Here is a 24,703-nt window from a genome sequence, read left to right as displayed (position 1 = left end):
GACCCCACTTTGGGAGGATTCAGTTGCGTTAAAACGCAAAACTAATCATTTCAATCAATGTTCACGTTTTCCTCCGATAAAAGTGACCAGGTTGGTTAGCTAGTTAGCTCGGAGGATTTTCACCTTGCTATCGTCTCACAACAAAGGCGCAGGTTGATGTTGTAGTTTGTTTAACTGCCTGTGCGGTCGAGAGAATGCACTTGGTTTAATATTCGGCATCCCCGCATTCCTCTCCTCGAGACTCCGAGTCACCTTGGGTTGTAGTTTTGAGGCAGGAACCCCGCCTAGTCGGTGTACTCCATACGACGTTTCAAACGCAAAAGAGGACGTCTCAAAGTGTCGGCGCGTTATGATGACGACATATATGTCAATTGTGGTTTTTCCTTTCCTGAGCTAACATGCTTCTGTTAAGGCTGTAAACTTGAAAGTAAGTATGCTGTTTGGGGTCATTTACAGTTGAAGGTAGGGTTCTGCCGGGTCGTAGCTGAAATTAACGGCAGTGTTGTGTTTAGCAACTACGTGGTTGCGGTTTGTGTTTACTTTTTGTCTGTGGTATGTGCAACAAAAGGCGAAGAAGTGCTTTGCATGCCCCCATCACACCGACCTTCCCACCGCATCACCATAAAGAGTTGGGATTAGTCAGTTGTCTTATTATTATGTAGGCCTACGTTCTATTGCTAATTATATAGTATCTGCCTCGACAGCCTCGTGTCCCCTGCTTTTCTCGAGGATCAATTATAAAAAACAACCTGGTGCCACTTACATGATATAATGCATAATGTCAGAGTATCTGTTCAACTTGAAATGTTACATCAGAAGTTACCCAGCTAATGTTCCTCTCAGTGGCCTTTATGATGAGAAAAAGGCTGGTGACGTTGAGACCATCATTTTCAGCATTTTCTTGCCCTTTATAGACTAAAGAGTTAATAATAATTCAGAGGTTATTGCTATTTAAAGTAATCATTAGTTGCAGCCCTATATGCTGAACAGTTTGTTTGAGGAGGCAGAGCCAGGCAAAACATTAACTAATACATTGCTGTATTATCTCCTGCTCAAACTGTAAAGTGTGTGGAGGAGAGATCATGCAGGCTCACCAGCTGGCTTCTGCCACTGGAAGAAGGAGAGGTGTGTCTGCAGCTGCTGCTGTGTGTGAAATCTACAGGATATAAGGCTACAGTATCTCACTGAACACCTGTACTTCACTTGTTCTGCTTGACTTCCACTCTAAAGAGATCTGTCATCGTCCCACATCTGAGCCTATCTGCTCTGCCACAGTGCGCCATATCATATCAGCTTGTCAGGAAACCTGCCAGCCATGGATGCCTGCTATGGGTTTGTATTGTAGGTGGTGTTCCACAGTCTAGCCTAAATATTGCCATTGGAATATGTTTGGATTTCTGGTGTCAATGTTTGATTGACACCAGGCACTTGTTGCATTGCTATAGTAACCATTGAGGATAGGGCTGGGCAATATATCGATATCGTGATATGAGACTGGATGTCAACTTTTGGATTTTTGATATCATAATATCGTGATATCTGTCCCTGTTTTTTGTGATCAATCTTTTTTTTATATACAGTGTGTGTGTATATATGTGTGTTTGTGTGTATATATATATATATATATATATATATATATATATATATATATATATTCAGGAATTAACAGATATAAACAATACAGTGAAACGTGGAACGTGTCCCAGAGCCAAAGAAAAACAAGGAGGAATGCTGGGAGGGAGGGAGACAAAACAACACATAAAGAAACAGACACACACACAAACACACACATAAACAGACACAAACACAGACAGACCAAAGACAAGGAACCAATCACATGCATAGGCTGAGTTTAAGGCTGCAGCAGAAGCCTACAGCCCAGACCTCAAAGAGCCAGCGATGCTGCGCCAAGTGCATCTGTCCTTGGTTTTAAAGGCTGCTTTACCGTAAAGTGATGTCATTTTTTTTAAACTTACCAGAATGTTCTAGCTTTTCTATTATTTGCCTTTACCCACCTAGTTAGTACATACATATTAATGATGGGTATTAATCAAAAATCTCATTGTGTAAATATTTTTGTAAGCACCAATTGTCAACCCTGCAATATCGCCGCGATATTGAAGAGACAGTGATTTTTTAATTTTTTTTATAATTGAGGACACTGAGATCCATATTGTATCTGGCATTTTCAGACTTTAAATGACCTGTGGAGGAGTTTAAGATCTCCACTCAAACAAAAACAAATTTGGGTACATTTAATCTTCAGTTTTACAGTCACTACTCGAGTACATACGTTGTTTTAGATTTTTCTGTTATACATTTTTCTCACAACTTAAAATAATTGCTGCTTTATATCATTTTACAGACAAAATATCTCAGTAATGTGATGGATTTGGGAAAGTTTTTCTTACTTGTAACCATGTGTCTTTAAAGCAGCACTTTGTTTTTCCTCAGAGCTACCAGTTATAAATACACACCAGACAATAGCGGAGTTCAGTCAGGCTGCAGTGTGCTACAAGCTCTTCACAGCCACTGACTGTGAAAGACGGGCTTTAGTGTGTGTTTGTGTCTGTGGGCTTAGACATCTTAGAGTTTGTCTGTGCTTGTGCGTACTCCGAGGTTCAGTGGCACAGTTCACAATAGAAAGCCAGTTTGCAAGGTGGGAGGTGGTTATTCCATAGTTAAGGATTGTATGACATGACAAAAGGTCTGCTGTGAATAATGTCTATTGGCAGATCCATCAATATTGAAAATAACTGTAACTTGCAACCAATCTCTTTTTTGTAATGTTTTTTGTCAGAAATTATCATCACATTTTTAATAGAAAAAGAGAGCATTGTACTTAAATGTCAGTTCAAGATGTAGGCCTACCTCCTACTGGCTGTTATGAGCTATTACTTCATTTTAATGAATATTACCAGCGGTGCCTTCAAGTGATCTGTGTACTGTCAAATTTAATCAAATGGTGTTTGAACTCATTGGCGTTGTGTTTGTATACTTTCTCTTATTTATTCTCTTACTTTCCTCTTTCTTTCTGTTTCAGTTATGGCTTTGAACCACCTGAGTGTGCTGCGCCCCCTGCTGTGTCAGTCCCTGGTGCGACAGGTCAGGTCTCCCCTTGTGGCCACCTCCAGGGTCCGTGCACCACTTCTGTGCCCCAGCACCACCCACTACTCCCCCTGCACCAGGCTCTATGCCACCAAGAAGGCTAAAGGTCAGTGAGGAGATTGCAGAGACCAGAGTTCACATGTGTACAACCTCTGTGGTTCTGTTGGCATGAGTGTGTGTCACATGATTAGATATTATCTATCTTAGAGTCTCCACTCTTCTTTCTTTCCCTCTTTTCCTGTTCCAAGCCAAAGCAAAGGGCCAGACAGCTAAGGTGAATATTAATTCGGCTCTAGTTGAAGACATCATCAGTCTGGATGAAGTGAAGGGGGACATGACAGCTGTTCTCAATGCACTCAAAGATGACTTCACACGCAACCTCAGCATCCGAACCTCGCCAGGTATTCAGCTTATCTCTGCTTCTTTCTTGGACTCCCTGTCATGATGTCTATCTTCCTGTGTCTCCATACATCACTCTCTGTATCTGTCCCAAACTTTACAGTTACAAGACAAGACAAACAGAACCGATAAAAGCTCATATAAATAGCTGTCCAATAGTGCCAAGTATTCATTTGATGTGGAAATAAATGGCAGGATAAAAAAAAAAAACAGTGACAGTGTTGTCATAAATTTAAGGGTTTAATTTAGTTGTCAGCTTGGTATTTCCTTTACTCTATTATTACATTTTTAAATTTTATTATTTTAACGTACCACCAGCTGAAAACCACGACAAATTACAGGAGAGAAAACAAAAAAAAACAAATAAAAAATTAGAGGGCAGAGAAGCGGTTCCTTTGCAACGCTAAGTAACATTATTGCATTCCATTATTGTTAAAGAGTGCAACATAGGAGAATAAAACCTACAAATAAATATATACACATTGCATTTACACATATACATGCCTACATATATGCATAAACATATCCATATACAGATAAAACAACAAGGTATTTACATATTCCCTTTATATGACCTTTATCTACTTCCAATGTTATTTCTAACTCACCCTGACTCAACATATCCCAACATCCCCATTTGACAATGTAATTCTGTTCTTTGTTCCTATTAGCATCATTTTAAGAACCAACTGATACTTCAGAAACATTGGGAAATGTGTCTTTTTGTAGTTTCACATATATAGGATTTCCCATAATAAAGAAGTTGTCAGGTTTTTTACTTCTTGACCATTCCTTAAATTGCCAAACTTTATGGTTAAAGGACAAAGATCCATTTTTTTCAACTTTCATCCAAAATGTTTCATCCAAAATATTTACAATATTAAAATAGACTCCTCTTCCCCCTTACAAAATCTGCACAAGCCACATTGTTTAATCCCCCATTTTAAGCATTTTCCCAGTAGGTAAGTATCTGTAAATTAGTTTTAGTTGTAAAATAAGACATCAAAAGTACTTGTATAAATGCATGTAAAAACATTCCACTACGGGATACGTTTGTCTTAACCTGACCTGAACCATCTGTCTATCACCGCCATTGTTGTTTTGAACGAACAGCCGCAGCCGTCAACACACACCTTAACCACACCTATAGCTGGCAGTAGCTCCTCTCTGTGCCGTAAATTGATAGTTTGGACACAAACGCATTACTTGAGGCCTGACCAGATGGATTTTTGTGTGATATGTAATCCTGTGATTCTCACAGTTGTGCATGGTAAAATTCGTCTAACAAATCCTCCCATTTCAGCAGAATAGCTACCGGTGCAGCAGATGTTTTATTGAGATACATATATAACTGATATATTTTCTTGTTTTTTTTCTGTTCATCCTCGTTGTATCCCAGGGTAAAGAATTAAAAAAAGCCAGAAAAATAGAACAAAAGCAGTAAATTGAATATTATCCCACATACAGGTTGAGTTAGTATTTGAACAGCAGGTTCAATCTGCAAAGGTATATCTGTGATCCCACGGATGTCTGCAGTCTTCTCTTCTTCTATTAGTTTGTTACGTCCTCTTTCCAAAACCAGAATATACTTAATTGTATAAGTCTCACATTGCCAGACCTATCCTGACAGTGCTGTGGAGTAAGGTTTGGCTACACCACAGATACATTCTAGGATAAGATAAAAAAAAAAAAACGCTCTAGATTGTTTGCATTTCTTTAAACCAATCACAAGTACCAGACACCGCTATGGTAGTTCTGCAAAATAGTCTCGGGAAGGAACTTTTTTGGTGGATAAATGAAGGTAACTGTTCACACAACACAGTAAAGTGAGCTATTTAAATTTGCTAAATACGTATTTTGCTCTTACCAGTGTACCACCCTGTGTAATGTTACTTTGTCCATAACAATTCTCTCTAAACTATCCCAAAACGTCCCAGTTTGATAGTACATGCCGTAACTTTGTGAATCTTTACAATTATTCAAAAGAACCAAAAAGAAGAATCTGAAAGAACCAAGCAGCCCTGCAGACTCAAGTCACAATCTTGGCCAAGAAATTGTTCCAGCAACTTGCCTGCAGCATTCCAAATTTTCTTCAAAACTTTCCATTTTCAGAATGTAGCTTGCTTGCTCAAAATTTGTGGTTGTTGTTGTAGTGGAAGGTGAGGCGAAAAGCCTGCCAGCTGATATCTGGCTTTATGCTGTAAATGTGCTTTTGTTGATCCGGATCGACATTATATCATTCTGCATCTAGATTAACTGGCATGAGATCACCCATGAGTAGGCTCTACACACCTTTAAACTTTCATTTCCATAATATTGCCATAGACAACACTACTGTATATCATGTATGAATCACAAAGTAGCATACGGAGTGCTGAGGCCACATATGGGACTACCTTATTATTTTGATTTTTGCCTGAATTTGACGAGATACACATACATAAATTGTACATTGACTGTTGCAGTGTGGTTTTATTTCAAACTGCATCATGTACTGTACAAATTTCCTTCTCAACAGCACATCAAAGGCACATTTTTACTTTAATATAAAAGTCTGTAAGTCCTCGTTTGTTTGCATCTACCTGACAAAGCACCGAAGGGCTAAGAGTGAGCCCCAGTTTGACCTCTGTTTCCCCAACTACATCCAGGTCATGGCCTTTTTGCCTCTGGATTCTAACAAATGAGAGTTTGGCTTGGAGGAGTCAGAGGTGGGGTGTATAATGGAAGCTCCCGAGGGAGGAGGCTACCATTAGAATCAGACTTCAAAACTTAAAGTGTTTGGGCTTTGACTCCTTTTCCCTCCTCAGTTGAAAGTGCACTCTCTGCGACATTTGATCTGCAGCATGTGCAGTCTTTTTACTTTTACACAACATGCAAGAGAGCATAAACACAATGCTGATGTTCTTATGGTTAACACCTCAGTGTCTTGTCTTGTCGGTTTCCTACAACAATGTTGTTGTTTGTTGATAATTTGTCTGTCCATTCTTCATCGTGTTCCCTACAGCTTTTTGCTTTTTCCACTCATCATTCAGCAATTTCTTGGTCTGAGTCATTTTTATATCTTCGGTCCCTCCCTTTATATCTCTCCATTACTTACTCCTTTCTTTTGTTTTTCCAACAATTCCCAGCTTCATTTTTTGGCCTCCACCCATATGATAATTTCAATCTGTGTCTCATACTTTTGATTCCAATTTCTTCCTGACCCCACAGGGAAACATTTGTTCACAGGGCAAGAGTTCCCTCCATCTCCTTCTGTTTCTCTTGTCATTTTTTGTCTCCTTCCCTCCATCCTGTCATTCTCGCTCCATCTCTCTATTCACTCACTGCTGTCCTCCACGTCATCCGTCCTCCTCTCTTCTGTCCAGCTGCACAGTAATCCAGGGAGACAGCAAGACTTAGAGCTGACAGGAGAGATGAGATGGTGGAATGGAATGACGTCAGTTGTCCGAATGTGTGTATGTGTCTTGTGCAAGTGTGTGTGTATATTTGTTCCACGAACCTCTCATCTGGCTCTCATTAGGCTTATGAGCATTTGTGTGTGGGTATGCCTGTATGTGCTGTTGTGTGCGTAGCAATGAAGGCATACTGTATGTGTGCATTCATATGTTTGTTTGTGTGTGGCAAACATGTAGCAGAAAGTCATAGATAGATGAGAGGGGATCAGTGCTGTGACCGCCATATTGTGGTTAGTCATAGATGGGTAATCTGGCCCGAAAACAAGCTGTTTCCATGGAAACTTTAAGACAGAGTAGACAAAGACACTAAACAACAACCATACTGGAAAGAAAGTGCCAAAAAAATACTTTAATATCCTTCAGATGCCAATATGTCTTCCTATCATAGATAAGAGCTGTTGGAGCTTAAAGGAATAGTTAGACATTTTGCGAAATACTTTTATTTACTTCCTTGCAGAGAGTTAGATATGGCAACCTATATCACACTCATGTTGTTTTTTGAAGATAAAGCTACAGCTGATTATTTTAGCCTAGCATAAAGCTTGGAAGCAGAGGGAAAGAGCTAGCCTGGCTCTGTCTAAAGGAAACCAAATCTTTCTACCAGCACCTCCAAAGAGCACTAACTAACATGTCATAACTACTTAAAAGGTGATGGTATGTCAGTGTTGTGTTTACAGCTCATTTGAGCTCTAGTGCAGACCAAAACAACTGCATTGAAAAAAATTGATTGTTGAGCTTTCATCTCAGTTTGGTGGATGATAGTCTCGCTTTGTAGACCTTCCTCCCCGGCGCTGCGGAGGAGCATGAAGAGTTTACGCAGCATTCCGAGATGGGAGAAAAAAGTGCTCTGGTTTATTGGCATTTCTTTAAACCAATCACAATCGTCTTGGCCAGTGCTAAGCACCTTAAGGCCGTAACAGCGCCTCTGCAAAATTGCCTTTGGAAGGTACTTGTTTTGGTAGAACATGTGTACGTTCAAAATGTTGTTTTAGTTGTGCAACAGAAAACTCAGATTGGACAGATAGTTTAGCTAGCTGTCTGGATTTACCCCGCAGAGATCTGACGAGCAGTTAACCATAGTCCTAATTAATCGACCAGATTTTAAAATGCTAACCCAAAGAAAGCCCAAGTAACGGATATTTGGCCTAAATGAGGGACATTCGGCAGCAACGGAGCAATCCCGGAAGTGGAACGTGGTATGTATATAGACTAGGCGGATGAGAAATCCTCTATTGATTAATTGTGTACATCTCTAGTATGTTAAGTTTACAAATAATATTGCCTGTTTATTGTTAGTAACAAAACATTTTTATATGAAAAGCAATGCATGTCAAGTGTCCATATAGAAGTATACGGTAATTTATTTTGTATTCATTATATTGTCAGTATTTGAAAACTTTTGATGAACAATGCTTTCTTAGCCGTCCTTCACTGACCTTCCTCTTCTCTCTCAACCCCCGTTCTCCTCCTCACCCTCCACCTTTGTCTGTCTGCCTGCCTGCTCTCCTAAAGTATTAGCAGATGTGTAGGTGCTCATTGTCTCGGCACGGGTAACAAAGATGGACAGGCAGAAGGTCAGAGATATGGGCGTGAACAGTCTGTATATACACAGAGAGGCACTGTGCGATGGGCAGGCAGGTTTAGAGCTGCACACAAATACATGTTTGAAGTCAAAGAGGGAGACAGAATATTTGGCAGGCAGGTAGACAGCATGTCAGTGATCCAGTAGAGTTGCCGCCTTTAAATCAAAGGTATTAATTTCATCACATCATACCAACCTTTTATTTTTAATTTCTTCTTCTGCATCAAATCTCAGACTGGTACGCCTATGTTTCTTTTGCCCTTGAAATCAGATAATAAATAGATTTTTAAAATTAAACCATTGGCACACCTCCCTTTCACACACCCCCATCTCTCCTTTTCCACACACGCCACCAACACAACCCCGAATGGGTAAGCATGGAGCGAGTGATGTAAGGCAGAGGTGGAGAAGGAGGAAACAACTGCGTCTGAGGTTAGCCAGATGGAGGAGAGGGAGAGGGGCGGAAGGATGGAGTGAGGGAGTGAAGGGAGAGCGGGACAGAAGTCCACTCATGTTGGCAAACTTACCTTTGTTTCTTAGTGTTGACAATGAGGAGAGACAGTAGATCATGGAAAATCTTAACACTGTAACAGTGGTCTCAACATTCTTTTTCTTTCTTACTCATGCAGAATGTGGCTTCTGCTGCACATCCATCTGTCTGTCTGTTTATTTGTTAATATGTCGGACTAAATATAATGGAAAACATACAGTTAATCACTCAGTCTGCAGTCTGCAAAAGCTGCCGTATTTACCACAGCCCAACCAATACTGGGACTTATACTGAGAACAAAACTAATCTGATAACAATATACCTTTTTATGACATAAAACTAGATATGTGATAACAGAAAATTTCAAGCAGTTGACATTGTTAAAATGTTAATTATCTTAAATAATAACAATAAATAGAACTAAATGACAATATTCAACTTGAATTTAGAAAAAGTGAAATCAAATATATATAAATTGCAGTAAATGCTCACGTTTTTAATATTAGCAGATCAAGTTGGTCTTCAGATGTGTAGATGCACAAATTCAGGGTGCAATGCACGTCACTAGTAAAATGATGCCTTGAATTGTCTGAAAAATTAAATACAATTGTGAATAAACAATTCTCCGTATTTGTTTAGGTGCTCTGGATCACATTGTGGTGACGACACAAGATGGGAAGTTCCCTCTCAACCAACTGGGACAGGTCTCCATGAAATCCCCTCAGCTCATTATGGTCAACATGAGCAGTTTCCCAGAGGTACGACGATCACACACACACACACACACACAAACACAAGGACACACTTGTACAGATTCATCCTACCGGTATCTGTTTGTTTCACGCAGAAAAGCACACAGTAACTAAAAGCTTCACAAAAAATAATCCAAAGCACAGACAGGTAGACGGTCCTCACAGAAGGAAAAAGTGAGCAGGCCAGAACTCTAAGCCCCCCCATCTCTGTGTAAATGAAACCTGACCGGCCTGTCTCTCTCCAATGGGGTCTCAGATGTTAATTGATTGATCACTCGGGTAGCCCTTTGTTCTCGGGTGAAAGATAGCAACATGAACCCAAACTCTGTGTGTGCGTGCACTGAGATGTGGTTATGTCTGCATGTGAGTTGTCACAGAATAGGAAATGACCTCATTTTACCCCCAGGTTAGGAAGGAATGGATTATTTTTCTTTTCTTTCTTAACTCCTTTTTCTTTTCCTTCTTAGATGATACAACACTGTGCTAATCAGAACTCCAGAAAGTAATTTGGTCGGTGGGGGCGACTCACATTTTTAGTGGCCGGACTTTCTGGTGGTCTGGAAAATCTAAATATGCTTTTTTATTATCATTTAACACGGCATTATGCAATCATGTATCCACAGACAGTCAGCGTTGAGGATTTAGTTCTTTTGATGTTATTGGGCATTGTGCTGATATACAGTTACATTGTGCTTTGTTTTTAAATAATTTTTATTTGTTCTATTTATTTCTGCTCCCCTTCTTTTGAAATGCAACTGTGCAAATATTATTAGATTTTAGTAGAAAGTTATACATATGTATCGTGTAGTGAAAAGCACATATGATTGAACAAAGTATTTTTGTAAATTATACAAATCAAGAGACAATGCAAAATTAATGACGTAAAATATAGAGTTGAGGTGGTAAATTCCACCCAATCAGCATACAGTTAATGTGTTTATATGCATTGTATACTATGCTAAAAGTGTGACAAACACACATGCATAACATTATTTGAATATCTAAAATTAGGAATCATAGACAGGAATGCAAGAAAACATAATGTACCACCTGAGGAATTAAGTTTAGATGTAGAGGAATATTGAATTTCAAAGTGACGTTTGCATGTAAAATATGTCACTCAGAGACCTGATAATAGTAATTATTTAAAGTAATAAAACAAATCACAATAACACATGATTTAAAGGGCTTGGTAGAGAACATTCTACGACCCCGCCACTGGCACTGTGAGGCTGTACTCTAATCTAAATGCTTATGTCAGCATGCTAACACGCTCACAAGGACAATGCTAACGTGTTGATGTTCAGCAGGTATAATGTTTGAATCACGTTCATCTTATTTTAACGTGTTAGCATGCTAACATTGTATTTGGTATTAAAATTCACCCTGAGGGGAGCATGAATTTGTGTACCAAATTTATTGGCAATCCATCCAATAGTTGTTAAGACATTTTACATATCTCGACCTCATTGTGGTGCTCGAGGAACAGTCAGGGTTGAGATACAGATTGTTGAGATATTTTAGTCTGAACCCTCTGCGCTGCTAGCATGGCTAAGAACATAAGCTAAACACAATAAAATAAGTAGGAGAGGCAATAAAAAAGATCTTAACATGTTTAGGACAATACAAGTTTTAAAAAAGCCATTGCAACATGATTTGGTGGCCTGTTTTTAACCAGTTTAACCAAGCATAGATGACATTCAAAGGCAGTTTTCTTTTTTTGGAGAACGACCTGTCTGTTACAACAGCACCTTCTTTTTTCCTACCGGTCACCTTTTGTGAACCTGTGAGGTGTGGTTTCAAAACATCACAAACCAACATGCAAATCTAAGTATTTATCAGCATCTTAAATCTGGAAATCCAGTCTTCCACCTAAATCCAGCTGAATAATCTTTTGGGGAGTCTATTTTCTTTCCAGAAGCTCCAACCACAGACCACACACACACACCAACAGACACACTTGTGCACGCACACACTACCCTTGTCGTGCCCTAAGTTACCCATGTCCCACACAGAGGTGAGTCCTCAGTACCCAGAGCTAATAGACTTATAATGATGCCTATCCATTACCAAGCACTCCAGAGGCTCTACCATTGTTTTCTATCCATTCATTAAAGGGCAGCCTGGGAAGGGACAGTCAAAACTAACAACTGCTACCAGCATGCTTAGATCAGGAGGCAATTGTGTGTGTGTGGTGTGTGTGTGTGTGTGTGTGTGTGTGGTGTGTGTGTGTGTGTGTGTGTGTGTGTGTGTGTGTGTGTGTGTGTGTGTGTGTGTGTGTGTGTGTGTGTGTGGTGTGTGTGTGTGTGTTTTGTGTGTGTGTGTGTGCGCGCGCATGCGTTTGCCCTGCGTGCGTGCATGTGTGTGTGCTTGAGTGTGCATGCGTGCGTGAATGCGTGTGTGCTTGCACGTGTATCTGTATGTGTGTGTGCGTGTGTGTGTGTGTGTGTGTGTTGTGTGTGTGCGTGCATGCGTTGCATGCGTGCGTGCATGTGTGTGTGCTTGAGTGTGCATGCGTGCGTGAATGCGTGTGTGCTTGCACGTGTATGCGTTTGTGCAGGCGCGTGTGTGTGTGTGTGTTTTTCGGATGAGTGTGTTCCTGTTAAAGCATCCCACCACTTTGTTCGTGAAGTGTTTTCTTCAGGACTTTTTAAACACAAGCGCGGACTCTCGCACACATTTTTCTCTGCTCGCCTCTTTGCTTTGATCCGTGCCGTCAAGCGTTTGATGTGGAACTTCAGTGTAATTTCTCTTCCTCCTCAACATATTAACCAGAACCTCCCCAGCCTATCTGGAGAAATTCCCCTCGGTTTCCATAACCACCGGAGTGGTCGTCGAGAGAGAGGAAACGGTGATGAATTTGATGCTGAGAACAATCAAACATAGGTATGGGCTGAATCTATCACCCCACACTCAAAGAGAGCAACCAGAGGCCTGTGCTCTGGATGATTTTGACAAAGGGAAAGAAACCTCATGAATTAATTTAACGCACACAAATAAATTCCTTTAATCTCGCTGCCATTTTTTCCCCCAGCGGATAACGCCAAAAGGAGCTGTTGAGAGTGGGGAGTGAGGTAGAAAGGGGTAAAAAAAATAAAAATAAAGGAAATGATATGCTCTTTTTTCTTGCTTTGCACATTTGGAAAGCTCAGCTAAGGGAATTGTTAATCGGTTGCAGAATTGGTTTGATGTCTGAATGCACTGTTTAGCTGTAGGTCTCTGGTTCTTATGTAGTATTGGCTGGACTATTGCATATGGTGAATCAAGTTTTTATGTTTGACGCTGTTTTTATCTTACATTACATGCAAGCTTCCTTTTTCTGCCTGCATGGCTACCAAACAAATACACTTTTTAATAAATTCCGAAGAAGCCACTACATTAATTTACTGATATCAATGTGTTGTGTGACTATGGACCAAGACAGAACCACTTAACCCTCCTGTTGTCCTCGGGTCAAATTTGACTTCTTTAAAAAATGTCTATATCGGAAACATGGCTTTTAACCAAATTACCACAAAAAAAATTGATTGGATTCCATACGATGCTCTTTACAAATACAACTGTAAACTCATCTGTATGTTCCTCTGATCTTAACTATTAGTAAGTCAAAGTTCAAAATAATTCATAAATCATTCATAATTTCTGCTTTTTTAACTCAAATATTAGGTATAATTCTGTATAAATGAGGGTTATTGACCATAAATTCCCAAAAGTACTGTAAAACTAGTGGTAGTAAGGTGGTGTTATTGAAAACTAAAAAGTAGTCTGAAAAAAAGACGAAAGTGTCAAATATTTGTCCGTTTTTGACCCAGGAGGACAACACAAGGGTTAACGGTGTATCTGATCATGGGTTGTGTTGAGATATTATTGAGCATTTACAGCACAGCTGCCTCTCCAGCCAGCGTCCACATTGACACTGAATCACTTGTTCAATCACAAAACACATAATGCTCTTCTGATTATCTCCTCCCTTTAAAAAGAAGACAGATGGTGTTTGGGAAATATTAGTTGCATTTTTGTCCCAACTTTTTCAATAAGCCATTTTAGACAACAGCTGAAAATGAAATTTTCTGCAGATGTTTTTTTTTTTTAGTAACAGTTTTGTCCCAAATATATGTCCATCTATTTATTTCTGTTGATGTAGTTTCATTCATTTTCACATTTGATCTTAGTGGGGACAAATCTCTCTGATCTGTTCAGGACATGGCTGTTGATCAGATCATCTGTTTGTCTACTTTACATTCCCACCAATATGTATATTCAGTTACATTACATACAGTGTAATGTATGATGATTCCAGATTTTAACAGAATTTAATGTCCATTTTCACAGACATTAGGCTGGTCTAACTTACTTTCAGTTAAGCACAGGTAAAACATTTAAATGGGTCTGATGTCAATACAACACCAGGATCCTGAAAAATTAAATTAAAAATCAAATTGTTCTGTGATGAGGCCTAGTAAGGAAATAGTATTTACGACACAACTTTTTAAAAGTCTTGCGAGCATCACTGAATGAATTGTTCCTCCAACTGTAGTTGTTGTAGTTGTAGCTGTGGTTTAATTACCTACAAATAGCAGTATCATTACAGAGGACGGTGTGAGGAAATGTTCTGTTGTTAGTTCTGCAATTTAGTCTTTAAAAACCAATGGTGCCTGCGTCTGTCTAAAGACCAAAAAAGGCCTCTGATCTCCAAATGTGTTGACTTCTGCCTTCCACCATATTGGTTAAACCCAGTAGAGACCTCCCTTTTACCCCCACATAAGGTAATGAGATGGCCACATGCAAAATCTGACTACAATACAAGATAAGTGTTTACATGTTCTCTTAGTTAAAGTAAACATACATGTGCTCACCTCAAGATAATTTCCATTTCCCATCTTTAAGAATAAGCAATTAGCTCATTTTATATTTAGAAATAAATATAAAAAAATGAATACATACAAACTCAGCCGCACATGTGTGTTTATGTGTATCCATGTATCATACGCAAACACACAAGCAGACTTGCCTGTGAGGTCAGCATGGGTCAACGCCCTGCCCTGCAACCTCTCAGTCCTGTCCCACAGGGCCGAGCGCTGACAGTGGCCCAAGGCACTTCCACACTGCATGGGCTTCCCCTGAGACACACACACAGACACACAACGACACCTTAATGATTACCAGCTGGAGCTGGGCCACTACCTGCGGTTGCAGCGCTGCTTTTCCATTTACACCAGGCTCGAAGCAACCACACAATTGCGTGTGTGTGTGGTGTGTGTGTGTGTGTGTGTGTGTGTGTGTGTGTGTGTGGTGTGTGTGTGTGTGTGTGTGTGTGTGTTGTGTGTGTGTGTGTTGTGGTGTGTGTGTGTGTGTGTGTGTGTGTGTGGTGTGTGTGTGTGTGTGGTGTGGTCACTCTCTCTCTCTCGCCCTCTCCCAGGCTACAGCGCTGCCACCCATGCCCTCAGACAGAGTAGCATGAACCTTAACCCAGAGGTGGACGGGATGATCATCAAGGTGCCCGTTCCAAAGTGAGTCTCTTTCTGAAACACACCCCCATGGGCAGAAACTCTTTCCTTCCTTTTTTTCGATCTTTTCCTTGCACCTTTAGCTTTTTTTCTGTTACTCCTCTTTTTTTTCCCACAACCGCTATTATTTAAGACTAACACATCTGTGAACGATTAGGTAATCTGATCAATCATTTACTCAATTAACAAAATATTAATTGATATTTTTTGTACAATGGTTGTTTTGTTCTTACATTTATTTGACAAAAAAAGATTAAGACCTCAGTTTTTATGATCTATTTACCCATGACAGCCATTTGACATTTTTGAGGTTTTATAGACCACATAAGTAACCAATAAATCAATGAAAAAATCAATACACTGTCTACATTATCATAAACCTAAACCTTACAGCAAGTCTCATCCATGGTTTTAAATTTCTCCATTAATAAATACCTGTAACTGACAGATTTATGGACTTTTGTTTGTAGCTGTATGGAGACCCCCAGTGTGTTGATGTGAGGATCAGGTCACACTCTCTATTCTGACTAGACCTCTCTCTCTACATCTCTCTTTCTCTCTGCCCAGTCAAACAATTTCACAAAAAACAATCCGTCACTCACTAAACCACTCTGTGTGTATATACAGTGTGTGTTTTATTATTAAAATTTTTATTTACATATACACACATTGGCACATTGGTGTGTGTGTGTGTGTGTGTGTGTTGTGTGGTGTGTGTTGGGGGGGAGTGAGTGAGTGTGTGTGTGTGTGTGGGGGGGGGGGAGTGATGAGTGTGGTGTTGTGTGGGGGGGGGGGTGAGTGAGTGTGTGTGGTGTGTGTGTGTGTGTGGGGGGGGGGGGGGGGTTGTGTGTGTGGAGCAGCAGGTGTTAGTTTGGCAGGAAGGACAAGAGTCACGCTGCTTTCCCCCTGCAATCATCCCCGGCACGCTCCAAGCCTCCATTTGCATTTTCAAAGAGAAGGCGCTCCTTGATTGGCCCTGGAATCAGTAATTAGGCCGTATTGTTGGTGGTAAATAGACGCTGCACTTGGATTGTTTGCAAATAGTCCCCAAGGCAAAAACAACTGAGAAAAAAGCCAATTAAGGACAGAGAGGGAGAGTAAAATGGGAAGAAGGATTTTCTGAGTGATTAAAAAATGCAAAGTGAATACAAAGTTGTTTGGATGACGGATGGTTCAGCTCTGGTCTGAGACCTCAACAAGTGATTGTTGTTCGATGGTAGCTTTCGAGTCAGAACTAAAATGATTAGACTTCATGCTTACAAGCACTTAACATTCTCATTTGCACAAGTGAGGACTTTGTTTTTTTTCCTTCGTTTGTCTCTGCATAGTTATGTGTTTTTGTGTGGTTGTTTTAGAGTCTTTCTTGGTAAGTAGAGTTTTTTAGATTTGTTTGTCTTATTCTCCTGTAGCAACTCTTCTCAAAAGTAAGAAGAACCCTTTATCCAACACTGTTAGATTAACATTTTCTTTTTTTTACACACAAAATCTCAGCAATTGTTTCATCACTTGCTAAATGTATTGTCCTGCTTTGAGAAGAGCTGCTACTTGAACCCACAGTCGAGCTTATATCATCCTTCATCCTATCTTCAAAATTGCAAACAGAGACAGAAAAAGGGCACGGTGTGTGTGTGTGTGTGTGTGTGTGTGTGTGTGTGTGTGTGTGTGTGTGTGTGTGTGTGTGTGTGTGTGTGTGTGGTGTGGTGGTGTGGGGTGTGTGTGTGTGGTGTGTGTGTGTGTGTGGGGTTGTGTTGTGTGTGTGGGGGTGTGTGTGTGTGTGTGTGTGTGTGGTGGGACCTTTGCTTGGTATAATCCATTTACCTGTCGCCCATGGATTCTTATCTTCTCTGTTCTGTTTCTTCTCTGCTATCTTTTGTTTTCTCTCTTTTCCCTCATCCCCTCCCTTCCCTGAAGAGTAACGCGGGAACATAGAGAAAACCTTGCCAAGCTGGCCAAACAGTTCGGCAACAAGGCTAAAGACTCACTAAGGAAAGTGCGATCTAATGCTGTCACACAGGTCAAAAAGACCAAGGAAGGACACTCGGAGGACACCATACGACTCGTGGAAAAACAGGTAGGAGAAGAAAAAAGAAAACAATCCTATTACACACAGAGAATTGCTAGGTCAGTTTGAGAAGGGGGAGTTTAAAGGGAGGTTGAGATGAGTGGCTAGATGCAAGAGATGAGTCACAAAACTGAAAAGAGGAGGTAACTTATAATTAGAGCCTAGTAATATCCGAAACTATGGCAACCACATCCTTTACCAGTCATACACTGGAGGTAAAAGAGGAGCCCAAGGTGGTGGTGTATTTAAAATCCTTTTTTCTGTCTCCGTCTCCCTTCGCAGATTCAGCAGATGGCGGACAACATTGCAGAGGACATTGACAAACAGCTTGCTGCCAAGACCAAGGAGCTGTTAGGCTGACTAAAAGGTCTTATGGTTGATATTTTGTTTGTAGCTAAACATGATGATGATGATCAGATGGACGCACATGACAGAAGCAACATGTCATTCTTATTTTTTTTGTAATAGACAGTGACTCAATCATGCGTTGGGTAGGTAGCTCTTTAATCCTGCTCTCACAGTCCGAAAGCTTCTCACAGATGAACAAGTCTTGGTCCTGTTGTACAAGTTTAGGCAAACACTGTTCCTGCCCACGTCACTGGCAAAGATCTGCTCTTCGCTGCTGGGTGATATCTATGTTTAACCATCAGTGCACATACACAAATTGGCACGGAAACAACAACTAACTAGAGACTGCCAGTCACCTCCTCCTCCCTTGTTACTCTTTCTGTCTTCAAACAAACACTGTGCAAGGGACGAATTGACTTTTAATGGGATTTGTGGGCCTCCTCCTAATCAAACCCCTTGCCCACAAGGGCTGTCTGTTTATATAAAACAAGCGCACCCGTCTGAATGTAAACTGGCTGTGGGTTTTTTCTTGGTGGCAAGAGCGCGAGAGAAAGGGAGAGAGGGTTTGTTCCAGAGACGCAGGATATGATTAGCGTGTTGCCAAACATTTGTTTTACATTGATTCAAAGTCTGTTAAAAAAAAATGCACTTGAGTAAAAAAAAGAAAGAAAAAAAACTAATTTCTGCCTGTGTCTAGGATTGATAATATGGCAACACTCTCAACAATAAAGTCGAGAAAGTAACATTATTTATGGACTCCATTAAAGAACGTTATACGATGTGCGTCATCTTTCTCTCTCGTTTTGTTTTGTTTTTCTCCACTTTTGGTTTGAAGTCGCTCCCTCCTCCATTAGTCAGAGTGATAATGGACTTTTCCTGTGTACAGACTTCCAGGCCCTTGCTGCTGGCACCACATTTGTCCATTGGGAAAAGGGCTTTTAATGATGTGCACTTGGCCTTCTTTGCCTTTAAATAACTGCACTTTTAAAGACACGTTCAGGACTTTTAGCATGAGTAGGAATACAAAGAGCAACGATAACCAGAAAGGTATGAATGGGAAACCTAGCCAGCAACAAACACATGTCTCTGCTTTCATCTATCTGCTGTTTACACCAGCTAGAGGCATTCCATACTATTATGCGGTTGGTGTGTTCATCTTTATCATGGTTTATTTTGCTTTCTCTGCTACTGGTCGCAGGCAGCCCACATGGCAGACAGGTTTCATTTTAAAGGTTTGCCCACACACTTGCTCTTATAACCAACCAGGCATTTGATGATTACAGCACTGCGACAGTGCAAACTACTAATTAAATCTTAATCAATATGCTGTTTTTGAATGGACAAAATTAATTGAGGATTAGTGACGATGCAGATTCTATGGTGGTTTTGTGCCATTTTTGGTGTAAGCTGGTAGCAGCGCCAAGTTGCACGCTACAGATTGTGGCTTTATTACATTTGCCTTGGCCCTCTGTATCCCTGAATGGCTTTGCTTTAATGGCCTAAACAGACGAGAGTCGTTGGATAAACAAGAGTTTAGCAGAGGAGTGGCTGGGTCGGGATAGACGAGGGGTGGGGTGGAAATGGCAGGTTTTTGTGGTGACTCTGGGTCCATATGTCAGCAATTTGAGGGCATTGTGTACCTTGGCCTAAAACAGAGGCTTCATGATCGATGGAGGGGTGAAAATCTCCCAAGTCCCTGGCGCAGAACACATGCAAGCACAAGGAAATTGCTTTCAGCTGATAGCTTCATTTTGGTTGACATTTATCAAGTGAATTACCCCTGTTCCTTTCAAATGTTTACTACTACTAGTACCGCCGTGTTGGTGTGTGTGTGTGTTGTGTGTGTGTGTGTGTGTGTGTGTGTGTGTGTGTGTGTGTGTGTGTGTGTGTGTGTGTGTGTGTGTGTGTGTGTGTGTGTGTGTGTGTGTGTGTGTGTGTGTGTGTGTGTGTGGTGTGTGTGTGTGTGTGTGTGTGTGTGGTGTGTGTGTGTGTGTGTGTGTGTGTGTGTGTGTGTGAGAGCAATCGAGGTCTGTCTTTGTGTAAGTATTGGTGTGTCCTTTGGTGATTCCTCACAAAAATATACAAATTAGTTGGGTACACATTTGAATTCATAGTCCAACTGATAGATAACTAGTTACACATTTTGGACTTACTGCTTTCACTTACAACTCTTAAAGCTGTATTTCAACTAAAAACGCACCAATGTCTGATTCTTGCATGACAAAAAAATGCAAATTTGACGTTCAAAACAGAATTTCAGGACACCATGGAACATTACATTTAAATCCATTTATCTCAAGAGGTAAAACGAGACTACATAACTTTTGCTAATAAAGGTGGCAGATGGGGAAATTTATAGGATGTCTTTTTATATAATGGTAAATGCTAAAATATAATGTAAAAGTAGCACAAGTAAAGAAGAGTCATAAATCAGCAAATTGACTCAGTAATTTCAGTTATACAATGCAATATTTACCTTACGTTTCCTAAGAGTAGTGAACGTGAGCCACTGGTCATACCAGACCATGTGAAGCTGAAGCAGCAAAACTCCTGAGTAGTGATAGTTTTCATTTGTAAGAGGAAAAATACATTATTTCTTCTTTCAAAAGTTGCGCAGCCTCACTTTAAATTAGCAAAATGGTAATTTTTGAAGTTATGTGTGTTGCAGCGTGCTTATTAAATCCAAATTCATCCCTTTTCAGAATGCACAAATATCAAATACAGCCCCAAGAGTACTAATAAAACTCATATTAGGAAAAGAAATCTAAATCCTGTAACTGTTCCTCTCTATTGCAGTCTCTCCATCTCCTCTTACTTCATTCTTCCCCTCTTAGCATTATTCTTCTCAATTTCTTTTCTTTTCATGCAGATTCCTTTATTGCAGTATTGATATCTTTTGAGAGAAGCTCAACACCATGGTCTAATACAAGTTTCCCGACACAACCTACATAATATTGAATAGCCACTGTGTGTGTGAAAAAATAGAAAGAAAGGATATATATGATCCCCCTCTGTCTTCTGTCTTCCCTTTGTGCCGCCTGTGATTACACTCTGAGTATCAGTATGCTCCTGCAGCAGCTGAACCACTGAGGAGCCGACCACTTTGGTGCAGACAGAATTGGACAAATCCCACACACACACCTCTTATATTCTCTCTCTCTCTCTCTCTCTCTCTCTCTCTCTCTCTCTCTCTCTCTCTCTCTCTCTCTCTCTTCTCATCACCTCTGGAGTGTAAAGGGTTTCAGAGTGTGTGAAGCCACCCTGAAGATGTCATCAAGGATCCAATCAGCATGTGAATACAAAATGCACTCTCCTCTTGCGATGTGATGATCTGATGATAGGAGGTGGGGGGGGGACACACACCCAGAGAGAGCCTGTCTGGAACGAAAATCTCTGCATATGCAAATTGAAGATTTTTTTTATAATGGATTGGATGTTCATAAGAGTATATCTGACCCTTTCGGAGATGTAGTAACTGGCTTGCAGAAAAGAATATGTGCAGATTAGCCTATTCATATTTATAGATGTGTGGCATGAGGCCTTGTTGTGCCTGGTGTAATGCAGACCATGTTTAGTCCTAATCCAGGTGGGTGCTCTTACTGCCTCTAACAGGGAAATGGCCGGCCATTTTAGGAGGAAGCTGGATATCCTAATAATCAGGTGAACTAATACCGAGCGGTGAGAGTGTTTCCTTCCGGAGCTCTTGGCATGTCAGTCATTCACAGAATTGCTCCTGTCTGGTCTGCGAGCCATTTTAAGTCAATGGAGTTTAAACGTGCATTTAGAGAGGACCACACGGGCCCCTTTGGACAGCCTCTATACCCACGAGGAGGCTCCCCAACCATCGTAGTGAGCAACCAGACGCTTCAGCACACACCTCCTGCTTCTCAAATCTGAACAAAGCGTTCCTCAGTTTAAAGTGGTTAAACTGTCATTTCAAATCGTCTGGACATCGTGATTACCGGCATGGGAGGAATTATATATTTAGCTTTATGTCCGTCGCCATTTCCTCCCCCCCGCCCTGATCTGAAGTGACTAGCCAGTAGTGCCCTCGATATTACTATCTCTGAGGAGTTTAAACCTTCCCCCAGGAGACGTGTAGTGTAATCAAGGGCTGCCAGCAGGAGAGAGGGAGGGAGGAGGATTAGAGGTGTGGGGTGGGTGGTGGTGGAGCCCTGTAGTGATGGGATGGTGGAGGTAATGACAATGGACCCAATTTACAATTTAAGTACTCAGCCAAGTCTTTTTCAAAGAAATAAGGACAAAAACAAAAAATAGTACAAATCTGTCTGGCACGACCTGCTGTTTATTATAATATGTCAACGTTTTTACTTAGATTTTTGTCATTATATCTGGACATTTTTTCCCAGAAAATATATTTTTCTTTTCTTTTTGCACCTTTAAACGACTGAATAAACTATAGCAGACACTCGTCTTTGACCAAATACAGGTAGGAAAACGTTTCGTATCAATGCTACAGGTTAAATGTTATCTCAAGTAATTTTCTTTTATTCAGGCTGAAAGTCACGTTTTCATGCAGTAAAACTAATTTTAAAAATCTGCTATTGCACAAGCATTATTTCTACTTGTTTCCAATGAAAAGTGAATTTATTGAAACAAGGTAGAATTAGACAGATGACTGCACTATAATCACAAAAAATGATACTTGATTCAAGTTAGTAATTTGTACTAGCATATCTACCCACACTGGCATATTTTTTTTCCCACTTGTCTTATGAAAATAAGACTTTCAGGGCTAAAAAATATACAAAATGTCTTGTTCGGGTGGAGATTTTTTGCAGTGCAATAACCGCTTCAAAAAACTTCTGAAACTCTAAAAAAATATAAATGCATTTCTTAAAACTTTTCGCCAATTCACTTCTAAAAAACATTGTCCCTCGGTAAATCAACAATTACGTCCAGGATCTCATCCATCCTGAAGAGACTCATTCATCCTCAATAACGTCACCGCTTGCTCATAAATAAAAGGGACCGTTAGGAAAGCAGATGAACGCAGCCAACGGATTGGACAGGAAGCCAGTTAATCTGCAATCCAATCCGACCCGAGTCTAGTGAAACCTGGCTCAGCTTGGCTGACCGAGGCCTGGGAGGAAGGAAGTGAAGGACTCAGGAAACAGTGTTCAGAGCTTTCACCAGTCATATCCATCACAGTGCACAGTGATGGAAGTGTGTGTGTGTGTGTGTGTGTGTGTGTGTTGTGTGTGTGTGTGTGTGTGTGTGTGTGTGTGTGTGTGTGTGGTGTGTGTGTGTGTGTGTGTGTGTGTGTGTGTGTGTGTGTGTGTGTGTGTGTGTGTGTGTGTGGTGTGTGTGTGTGTGTGTGTGTGTGTGTGTTTCACCAGTCATATCCATCACAGGGCTCTGTCTGCAGGCCTGGGCAAAAGAGCTGGAGAGTCATTAGAGGGGCTAGGCTGCAGCGCTGCACTTTAACTAAACATCTTTTCCATAAAATAAATGCTTCCAGGTTAGTGTGAGTCCTGGAGAACCCAGGTCGCCTCGCTTTTGCTGCCACTCATCTGATCCCAATTACCAGACAGACTGGGTCAGAGCCAGCAGAGACTATGGGGATGCAGACTGAAGTTATGTGGCATCCTTTTAGCTTACATCAACACATCAACCCACAATGCCCTATCCTCCCTTTCACTGTGCAGTACGTACTGCAGTTAGGAAAAAATTATTTGTACTTTAACAAGTCTATAACCGGTATGGTTTTTGCAATTTTGATTTAAATGACTTAGTAATATAGAGAATGTGTGGGTTTTAGGGTTATTTTAATGGGCCATAAAGCTGTTGGGATGAACAGACCTGTGCCTTATTGGAAATGAGAATCTAGCCACAAAGCTACCTTGACATCTGTCAAACTGCCAAGTTGCAGCATCGAAATAGAACATTCACCCATTTCACTGCTTTTGCACATATAATTGCACTTACTATCTACTGTATCACAAAAATAGGCAAGGCATACAGTCTACAGTTTATGTATTTGCATGGCACCTTTCAACAAGACACTTTGAAGTGCTTTACATATAAACATATATACTATACATCAGGACATGTCCTTTAATGTGATGTGTCGTGTCATGTTAAGTCTTGTCGTGTCACATTACAACCATCATCTTGTCTTCTTCCTGTCTTGTCTTTTCATTTCATGACAGTTAACCACTGTTCAGATGAGCTTAAAGTTATCATAGCCTATTATTTATCATCATAAAATGTCATGTTATACCACATCTTCATATATCTTGTCCTTTAATGTCAGTTTATGTCTATGATCCTCTACTTTTAACTTCTATTCCCTCCATTGACTGTCCATATTGTTTTATAAAATTAATAGGCATATTTACTCTAGGCGGGTCTGGAACACACACTTTTGAAACTGGAACATATATTTTGAGTTGTAAAGCTTGCTTATTTATTTGGTTTGATGAAGGCATTAATGTACTACATTGATGTACAATTGTCACAGTTTGCATCAGTGTATCATCTTACTGTAACTTGTTGGCTGCATAAAAGCAGAAGTTATGCTGGAATCTGACCATAGTGTAGTTGTTTAGTAACATTATCTGGCGTCAACATTTTACTAAGAATATAGAACACAACATGTGTGTATAAGCCAGCACCCTCCATCCAGCACATTCACTACATTCACTCCAGTTGTATTACATGTACGAGAGTAACCTGATCTCAGAAGAGAGGAAGAGTCGATCATGGTGATATATATGTGCTTGTGCATATGTGTGTGTGTGTGTGTGTGTGTGTGGGTGTGTGGGTGTGTGTGTGTGGTGTGTGTGTGTGTGTGTGGTGTGTGTGTGTGTGTGTGTGTGTGTGTGTGTGTGTGTGTGTGTGTGTGTGTGTGTGTGTGTGTGTGTGTTTCGTGTGGACACAGTGTGCATTTACATCCATACATTATTGAATAATTGTTTCCTGATGCTTTCCTCTTCCCTAGAATATTAATTACCAATGATGAAACCTCTTTGGTCTG

General features: G+C 40.5%; 1 protein-coding gene across 1 annotated transcript; it reads left to right on the top strand.

Moving 5' to 3' along the window:
• Window positions 1-293: 293 nt before the first annotated feature.
• Window positions 294-18,491, top strand: mrrf (mitochondrial ribosome recycling factor). The gene is made up of 8 exons (XM_032539095.1): window positions 294-427; window positions 3,044-3,214; window positions 3,357-3,509; window positions 9,674-9,792; window positions 11,964-11,971; window positions 15,213-15,296; window positions 17,205-17,364; window positions 17,638-18,491. Exons 2-8 carry the CDS (start codon window positions 3,046-3,048, stop codon window positions 17,713-17,715), a joined length of 771 nt encoding a protein of 256 aa, XP_032394986.1. The 5' UTR covers window positions 294-427; window positions 3,044-3,045; the 3' UTR covers window positions 17,716-18,491.
• The last annotated feature ends 6,212 nt before the right edge of the window (window positions 18,492-24,703 follow it).

The sequence above is a fragment of the Etheostoma spectabile genome, chromosome 16 (genome assembly GCF_008692095.1).
Source record: "Etheostoma spectabile isolate EspeVRDwgs_2016 chromosome 16, UIUC_Espe_1.0, whole genome shotgun sequence".
Classification (NCBI taxonomy): domain Eukaryota; kingdom Metazoa; phylum Chordata; class Actinopteri; order Perciformes; family Percidae; genus Etheostoma; species Etheostoma spectabile.
This window is presented reverse-complemented; position numbering and strand designations above follow the sequence as displayed.